Source organism: Saccopteryx bilineata, chromosome 8, assembly GCF_036850765.1.
Source record: "Saccopteryx bilineata isolate mSacBil1 chromosome 8, mSacBil1_pri_phased_curated, whole genome shotgun sequence".
Lineage (NCBI taxonomy): Eukaryota > Metazoa > Chordata > Mammalia > Chiroptera > Emballonuridae > Saccopteryx > Saccopteryx bilineata.
In genome coordinates, this window is record NC_089497.1 from 21,778,915 (window position 1) to 21,788,664 (window position 9,750).

Genomic DNA, 9,750 nt, shown 5'->3' on the forward strand with positions numbered 1-9,750 from the left:
AGTACCCCATTCCTTTCTTAGGTCTACTGTTGCCTCTAGACACTCTTCTATAGTTCATGTTCATTTTCTTGAGGTCTTTCCTGGAATACTACTTAAAGAAAGCTTTCTTGACAGCCTGAATAAAATAGCAACATCCTCCATCACCCTCATTTTGATGTTTTTTTCTCCATAGCATTTCCTGACAGTATATAGCTTCTTATATGTTTATTGTTTGTTTCCTTGCACTAGAATGCAAGCTCCAGAGGACTTGCATTTGTTTGAAGCATAAAGAACAGTGCCTGGCAAGCAATTAGATACTCAATAAATACATTTTTGAATGAATGAATGAATGAAAAAAAACTTGGGCATGTCGTCCATGTGGTTCCATACTAGCATTATGAGCACTTACTTGTCATCTCTTTCCTTAACAAATTCCCAAAAGGTCCTCGAAGGAAAGTTTGTATCACTTATATGAATCTTAAATACCTAGATACTAGGCACTCACTAATGCCTAATGAAAAATGAAGAAGTGGTATCTGTTTAGTAAAATACCCTAAATAACGCCCACGCTTTGAATGCCTATTTTAGAGAACATATTTACAGTACATTTTAAGGTTGACAACTATAATTAAAAAAAAAAAGATACTAATTTTGCCTGACCAGGCAGTGGTGCAGTGGATAGAGCACAGGACTGGGATGCAAAGGACCCAGGTTCGAGACCCCGAGGTCACCAGCTTGAGTAAGGGCTCATCTGGTTTGAGCAAAGCTCACCAGCTTGAACCCAAGGTCGCTGGCTTGAGCAAGGGGTTACTCCGTCTGCTGTAGCCCCACAGTCAAGGCACATATGAGAAAGCAATCAATGAACAACTAAGGAATTGCAACGAAGAGTTGATGTTTCTCATCTCTCTCGGTTCCTGTCTGTCGGTCCCTATCTGGCCCTCTCTGTCTGTCTCTGCCATAAAAAAAACAAAAAACCCCACTAAAAAATATTAACTTTGCTCACGGGATCGCAGATGTGCATACATTTCAGCTACTAACTGACAATAAATACACTGACTAAATGTTAACAAACATACTTATGGAAGGAGACAGACACGAGTGTTTTAAGTCTGATTCCTAACCCGGACTTGGCCCAGCATGGCATGACTCTTTCTCTCTCGTGAATATGGGTTGCTTTCATAGTAATAATAACAACTAATATTTGTCGAGCTCTTCCTAAGGGCCAGGCACTGTTCTTCACCCGCCCCCCAACCCTCTTCGCCAACAACCCTTGTCGGTATCTGACAGATTCGCTTCGAGATAAGAAACTGGGGGACAAAAAGGGTAAAGAGCTTGCCCGTGGTCACCGTTAGTAAATCGCCATCACAACCCTGACCTCTGACTTGCAGCGACGCTGACCTTACACCCGTACATGACAGCGCTGCCCGCGGCCGAGCCCGCGAGGTCCGGAATGGAAGCCGCGGCCGACCTCGGCTGTCTGGAGCGGCCAGTCGGCTGGAAGGCGGGCAGGCGTGGCGCAGGACAGGCGATTTAAAACAAACAAGAAAACTTAGCGTGCGATGTTAAAACCAAATTGTTTTAACACAGCACCATACAACCTGAAATATCAAACCACAGGCGCACCGACTTAAAAGTGCCCGCGAGGACTTTCAAGCGCTCCCGGGGCGGGCCGGCGGGCGGGGAGCGGGTGCCTCCATTGGCCGGCCCCGCGGCATGACGGGAGTCCGCCGTGCGCTGGGGACCCGCCCCGCTGTCCACGCACCTGCACCTGCGCAGTCCTCCTAGATGCTCTCTCGGAGGAGGCCTCCCGAGGAGGGCGGGGCTTCGCTTTCCGCAGCCAGCTCTCTGGTGGACGGTCGATGTCTGCGGTGTAAACGGGTGGTTCCCTCAAGTGAGCTCCGTGGGCCTGCGCTGCGTCCCGGGCAGCCCGGAACGACAAGTGGGGGTGCCGACTTCCCTGCTGGACCTCACTAGCGGCCACTTCCGCTTAAGGGCTTGGAATACCGACGCGCTTTGGCGGAGAACAGCCGGGAAGGCACTTCCGGTGCCTGTTAGCGGGGCGCCGGCCCCCTGGGCCCGGAGGAGCGACAGGATTCGCGGCGTCCTCTTGCCCCTTCCTGGGGGCCGGGATGTCGGCCCTCAGCCCCCCAGAGAGGGAGGGCTGTCGTGACCTGCTCGGCCTGCTGGACAACGACGACATCATGGCCCTCTGCGACACCATCACCAACCGCCTGGTGCAGCCCGAGGACCGCCAGGGTGAGCTCAGCTGGACCCCTGTCCCCGCGCGCGGCCGCCGCTCCCCGGCCTCCCCGCGCCCGTCCCGGGTCGCGCTGGGGCCGAACCCTCTGGAGTCTCGACCCGGCAGCTGTCCCGCGGCCTCGGGCGGCCCTGCCGCGCCTTGACTCTCGGGGGGACGGGGGGTCGCGGCCCTGGAAGCCGTGCTGGTTTTACTCGTTTTCAGTATTTTGGGCGAATGCGTGTTGTTTCGAGGAGTCACACAGTACGTGAATAGTCACTTTAACATTTTAGGGGACCAGCGTGTTTCTCATTTTGTTTCGACCAACACGGGGGCGTCAGCCTCTGCTCGGGCATTGTCGAGCTTGGAAGAGGGTGTCGCTCCTTTCTGTCCAAGCAGCTGCGTAATAAAAGCAGATTGTTCGAAGTTACGTCTTTTTTTGGATCCAGATTTTTTCTGAGATGATTTTGAGTAGAGGAAATACATCACTTTCAGAGCCAAGTAAACATTTCGGTGGAGTGTATTTCAAGGGTTATTAACATTCGGCCTGAGTGTAAGGGAATAGGGTAAAAATGCAATGGGAGAGCCTAAGCGTTTATTTCGTTTTGTGTGTCACCTGGCTGGCTTTATTTTAAACTTACTGGGTTTTACTTTAAAATGTGAAAAATCCGGCCCCCTTATATTAGTAATTGATTTATCTACAAAAGACTATGCAGTTAAAAGCTGTATTTCTCTACTTGAGTCAGATTTACATTTTTTGTCATTTTAGAAAATCTTTCGATTGAAACTTTGAACCATGAACATTGAAAGAAGAAATTCCTAACAATATAGACTGAAAATGATTTTAGACTTACCATAGTTCTTCAGCATTTAAACATTTTACATGCTGTCACCTCTAAAGTCAAAGTGAGGGAATTTAAAATTGTGATAGGTCAAAGTGCCAGATTTAATTGATGGCTCTAAAAACAAATACGAAAAAGAAAATTACTAGTGCAAAAATGTTTGATGATTTGAAGAAACGTTTCTTCAAAAGGGAAAAATGATCGCTAAACATATGAAAAGGTAATCTTTTTAGAGAGCAAAGAAATGGAAACCAAAATGCAATCTTTTTTTGTACCAAATTGGCAAAAAACTAAATACACTGCTTTCAAAAATTAGGGGGTATTGCAAAATGAATATGAAGCGATTAAAAAAGGAAGCATTTGATTTTTTTTTATTAAACAAGAACATCAGAAAAGCAAACGACAAGTCAAAGAAGGTTGATTATGTGGATGAGATGCAAAACCAACTTTTATTTTATTGGTAAAAATGCACTATACAAAAGGCTGATAGTACTGGAGTGTATGCACGTTCCTTGATCCCCTAATTTTTGTGAGCAGTGTATATAAATTTCAAGCATTGGTGACCATCTGAACAACTTTTAAAAGTACCACTTGGGAAAATAAGTTTAACATTATCTCCTAAAATGCAAGATTTGTTTACTCCAAGGCACATAGTCTGGACCTGAGCTTCGCAAACTTGGATGTGCCTATGAATCGCCTAGGGGTCTTATAAAAGTGCAGATTCTGTTACAGTGGTTTTGGGATGAGCCCAGAAATTCCACATTGTTAACAAGCTCCTAGGCTAGGGGAAACTCATCTGCTTGCCCCTCTGCACTTGGAGACATGAAACTAGTGTTTGTAATTGAGACACACACAGTAAAGCCCTATGTGCAGAAGAATGGATACCTTGTGATATTATAGTCACATCATTAACTGGTACAACAGGGAAAATGAATTAACTAGAGCTATGTATATTCTTATAGATCAGTCTCAAAAACAACGTTAAGTAAAGGGCTGATTACAAAAGACAATCTGTTGATAGGTTGAGTTTACAGAATGTTCAATAAATACCAAAAAACTTTATTGTTTAGAGACATTTAAGGTAACAGCTGCCTGTGAGGTAGGTGGAAAGATGGAATGGTTTTAAGTAGGGAAGGGTAAAAATATGCCTGTGTGGTAGGTACATGGTATGTCTAGTTTATTGCTATTCTGTATGCCTCATATATTGAAAGTAATCTTTTGATCTGTCATCCAATATAAGTTTTAATTAAAAATATGTAATTCTGGGTTCTGCCACTCTTAGAAGTATAATTTTGATACTGAATGTATCCTCAAGTTTTATTATCTGTAGAGAGAGGAGCTTGAACTACAAGTTTTTGCCCATCTAATATATTTTAATTTTACCGATTTTTAGGGATGTAACTGATTTTAGGTTCATTGCCCTTATTAGAAAAACATTTTTTTCTCTGGCTCAAATTTTTTCTTAAAACATACCATTCTTTAAAAGAAATGCTCAAGTTTCACTATATCTTCTGAGAAATGAAAGGAAGAAGAAATTTTAGGTAGGGAAGTTTAAAATATAGAGAAATTTTTTAAAAGCCCCAAACCGAACAACCCACTTCCTGTTTTTTAAAAATAAGAACCATCTCATGCAGAAGCAAAAATGCTTTGACAAGAGTATAAACATTTGGTACAGTTTCTGCTGATCCTGTAGAAACTTACAATTGACTCGTGATTTTCTATTAATCTTTACAATTTCCTTCTAGATGCCATTCGTGCAATATTAGCATACAGTCAAAGTGTAGAAGAACTTCTGAGGCGTAAAAAAGTTCATCGAGATGTCATATTTAAGTACTTGGCATTACAGGGGGTTATTACACCTCCAGCTGCTGAAAAGCACAGTCTTATCCAGCATGCAAAGGAGTATTGGAAAAAGCAGTTACATCTGAAATTGAGAGAAACACCAAAGCCAGTTAAGACCTCTGAGGACATTAGACTCTTTCAACAGGTAAAATTGATCTTATAACTTGAACCATAGCTCTGTCTCAAACTCTTTACATCATCCTAAATCTGGGGTAAAATGTTAATAATACTTTGCTTTTTATAATTTCAGATTTACTTTATATCTTTTGTATCCTAAAGGCAAACCAGTAGAGCATCAGAGACAATATTTTTGACATTTAGTAATGTATATAAAATATTCTGATTTCTGAGGGAAAAAAGTTGTATTCCCTTATCAAATGAGGGCTATTAGATTTCTAAAGGAGGGTGTATAGACTGTAGGATCAATTTAATTTTAATTTAGCCTTTAGTTCTCTGTAAATTATTTTCTACTTTCAAAGAATACTATTGTAAGTCCTTTCTTATTTTGAAAAACTTTCTTATTAAATTGCAAAAATTCCATGAAAGAAACTTAAGTATTTTTTTACATTTGATTTTTTTTTTTGAATGAGAGGAGACGTAAAGGAGAAAGGAAGAAACTAATATAGAGGGAGAAAAGAAAGAGAGAGAGAGAGAAAAAAAGAAGGAACCACAAAAAGAAGAAAAAAGAGGAGAGAGAGAGTTAAGGGTTTTGGAGTGCAACCCTCATAGAGAGAAAGGAAGAGGAAAGAAAAGATAATGGGAGATGTAACACTTATGGGTAGTGTAGTTCAAGGAGAGGACAGAGTAAAACCGGCAGAGAGTTAAACGACCAAATTGGAGGAGGAAAAAAAATATCAAGAATGAAGATAAGAGAAACAAACGAACAAATATAATAAAATGGGATAGGTTATAAAGTCTGCATAGTATTCTTGATTTTGAGAGGTTATCTTCTTGCTTTTTCTTTTCTCTCCCTCTTCCTGGTCGGTGACTCTGTACCCCGGGTTCTGCCCCTTTGGCACGCCCAGGTAGAGGTTTGCAGTTGATAAGTCTCTATGGCCATGTCATGTATTGTGCTTCTGCCTCGGCAGTCGAGGCTCATTAGCGTTTATAGGCTCCGACAGTGAGAGAGTCCGTGTTCCTGGAGCCTTTCTCCTAGTCTTTCCTTCCTCAATTAGTAGCCTGATAATCCAGCTATGGGGTTGCTGCTGCCTCTGCCTGGATAGTAAGAGGCTCAAAGAGCTGGCAACTCCCCACTCTATTCCCACTCAGCACAGGGCTGTGGGTAAGGCTCAGTCAGTCAGAGCTGCTAGCATAATCAGGCGGGGCTTCTGCCCACTCAAAGACCTCTGGCTCTGCCCCTCTGTCCGGTAACATGGGCGGGCACCCACTCCTGGGGCGCTTGGAGGAAACTCTCACTCACTATCTGTGCGCAGACCGGGATATCAGGCTGGAAGTCTCACACACTGAGTGAAACCCCCACCCGCATGGAAAAGTTCCAGCATTGGAATTGGCTCTCGCTCCGTCCTGTGCACGGCTTTTTCAAGGCGCTGGGGCAGCCCGAGATTCCGCTTTCGGCCCACACAAAGGCCCCTGACTCTGCTCCTCTGTGGGGTAATATGGGCTCCCACTCCTGAGGTGCTGGGAGGAATCTCTCGCTCACTATCCATGTGCGTGCAGACCAGGATATCAGGCCGGCCGCCCCACCCTCTGAGTGAAACCCCCACCCGCACGGAAAAGTTCCAGCGTTGGAATTAGTTCTCACTCCCTCCCCGTGGGCTTTTTCAGGGCACTGGGGCGGTCCGAAGATTCTGCTTTCAACCCACACAAAGGCCCCTGACTTTGCCTCTCTGTGGGATAACACGGGCGCCCACTTCCGGGGCTTTGGAAGGAATCTCTCACCCACTATCTGCGCGCGCCGACCAGGGGATCGGGGAAAATGGCTGCCCCACTTGTCTTTCTTTGTCTAGGTTTGGCGCGAGTGTTAGCTTGTATTGCCTGGGTTGCCACAGGAACAGTTTTTCCTCGGCTTGGATCTCTGTGCCACAGCCTGGTTTGGCCGTTTGTGCCGCGGCCTGGATCTGTTCACCCCCTTTGCCCACCTCAGTTTCTATATTCTCAGTTCCCAGTGAAAGCCGCTGTGTTTAGGTTAGTGAGGAAGGCAGAGCATTTCTTACTCCCTATTTCCTTTGGGGTTTGGTTATATATTTAGCCAATTTTTTGCTCGACCATACCTTTGGGTGTATTGTGAAACATCTGGAGGCTCCAAGGATAGGTTTTTCTGTTTCTGGTTGAAAATCTTGTTGAGTTTTGGGGGAGATTTATCGGTACCGCTTCCTACCCCGCCATTACTCTGATGTCATCTCCCGATATTTTTTTTTAATCTAGAAAAAATTGTTTTAATTCCCTCTGCCTGATACTGGCAGTTTCTAGTTTTTTATATCTCCACTCTACATTTTAGGTACTATGTGAATATTTAAATATTGACTGAATGAACCCCAAGGTTATTTGCAGATTTTTAAACCACATACCACATAACTTGGAATTCATGAGATTTTACAGTGAAAGATAGTAGTACCTTCACATTAGCAAAGGATCTTAACAAGAGCTTTCTTAATGTACTGAAAAGAATCTTGACTTTGAAATCATAACATGTAACTTCACATTGGGGTCTGCCGCATACTGGGTGTGAATTATACAAGTAACTTGAGTTTTCTGAGCCCTGCTTTTTTTTATTATTGATTGATTTTAGACAGAGAGGAAGAAGGAGAGGGAGAGGAACATTCATTTGTTGTTCCACTTAGTTGTGTATTCATTGGTTGCTTTCCATAAGAGCCCCCACCAGGGATAGAAGCAACAGCATTGGTGTTTGGGACAGCGCTCTAACTGACGGCACTAACTGGCCAGGGCCTGAGCCCCATTTTCTTTATTTAAAATGGGCGTAAGGATAATATTTATATAGTAAGGCCTGCGAAGATTAAAGGAAACTAAGTGCCAAGGACAGTGCCCAGTATATTCAATAGCATGTGCTCAGTAAATACAGGATTTCATAACATGTAAGTAAGGTACTGTGCTCTGGAAAAATCAGAGAATTAAAATCTAACTGTCAGGTATTCTTTTGCCACAACAGTTTATTTGGGAAAGTAAAGAGAACTAATAGTATAAAGTTCATTACAATCATGGAATGTAACCTATTTCAGTGTTAGAAGTATTTGTTTGAAGACGATGGTAATGATTGTTTATTGTCAGCTTCATTGTGGTATGATTTATGGCCATAGTGTATATTCATGTAAAGCATACATTTTTTGACATTTTTTTTCCTCACCTATGAAACCAGTCCCACAATCAAGAGAAAATGCTTTGTAAATCATTATTGTTGACTGTTTGTGCGTCAGTTTAAGAGGCTTTGTTAAACTCAGTTTCTCAGCTGACTTTTAGTTGTTTAAGCTGTGAAATATTAAAATGTTTTTTCCCTTTCTGCAGAAAGAACTTACTATGCATGATGGGCTCAGTGAATTTACATGTAGTTCATTTCACTTGTGCTATAATTAGTACCTTAAAACCTCGTTCTCAAGCAGACAAGATAGAAAAATAGATATGAGGATTAACCTTGGCTTTATTTTGTATTTATCTTAATCAGCAGGAAAAACTTGATTTTCATCGACTAGGAGAAGAATTCTGCCGCTGGTTCTTTGAGCTTCTGAATTCCCAGAACCCGTTTCTTGGACCACCTCGGAAGGAATGGGGGCCTCAGCACTTCTGGCATGACGTCAAGCTCAGGTTCTATTACAGAACCTCGGAACAAAACGTGACAGACTTCCAAGGAGCAGAAATTGTGAGCCTCCGTCTGCTGTCGCTAGTGAAAGAAGAGTATCTTTTCCTCAGTCCCAACCTTGATTCCCATGGATTGAAATGTACTTCTTCTCCCCATGGTCTGGTTATGGTTGGAGTTGCCGGAACTGTCCACCGAGGTGACACTTGTTTGGGCATTTTTGAACAAATATTTGGACTCATCCGCTGCCCTTTTGCAGCGCATATTTGGAAAATCAAATTTGTCAACCTGAGGATTATTGGAGAGGCTTCCCTTGCTCCTGGAGCACTAGGGAGACCATCTATAACCTTTGAACCAGGTGATCTGGAGGCCTTTCATAATGCAGTCACTTCCCTGCGTACCAGCGAAGGACAGCAGAACGTAAGGCAGGCGCTGGGCGGTGCCACTGGGGGAGACCGATCCGTGCAGTGGAAGTGAGGCGTCGCGGAACAAAGCTGAGGCTGAGTGACCCTCGGCGCACTGAGCCCTGGATGGCAGGCTGTACGGAACTCTGCCAGATACTACAGTGACATATTTTAGTTGAAATATCTTTTTTGACTACAGACTAACATATGTGAACACTTGTCTCTTTCTACCTGATTGCAACAAATATTCTGAGAGCTTAATGTAGTTCATCAAATAAATCGTACTTTAGATGTTATAAACGGTGTGCCTTAGAAACCAGGTAATATTTTCATTTTACTGAGATATTCTGCTACTGTGTGTACTTTCCATGTGGGAAAGGAGGGATGGTGTTCAGGCCTTCCCCGTTTCAAATTTCCTTTTAACAATTTGGATAGGCTTACAAACACATCTTATGACAATATTGTTTAAAAGTGCGTATTTTAGAGTTGTTTAATGTAAACTCAGAGTTCTTATTTTGGAAACCTTGAATGACATTCTTTTGTAAAAAGTCCCAATTTAGCAGGTGTAGAAAAATTTACTTTTAAAATTTGAGGATCATACTTAAAGTTCTACACTGTAGGCCAAGGTAAATATAACCTACAGCATTCTTTGAACTATTTTGAACAATTACAAATGCT

The 9,750-nt window shown here is 43.0% G+C and overlaps 1 protein-coding gene across 1 annotated transcript; it reads left to right on the forward strand.

The window, feature by feature from the left end:
- Window positions 1-1,746: 1,746 nt before the first annotated feature.
- C8H3orf38 (chromosome 8 C3orf38 homolog) lies at window positions 1,747-9,211 on the forward strand. Its single transcript, XM_066240833.1, has 3 exons — window positions 1,747-2,235; window positions 4,803-5,044; window positions 8,537-9,211. Exons 1-3 carry the CDS (start codon window positions 2,109-2,111, stop codon window positions 9,143-9,145), a joined length of 978 nt encoding a protein of 325 aa, XP_066096930.1. The 5' UTR covers window positions 1,747-2,108; the 3' UTR covers window positions 9,146-9,211.
- The last annotated feature ends 539 nt before the right edge of the window (window positions 9,212-9,750 follow it).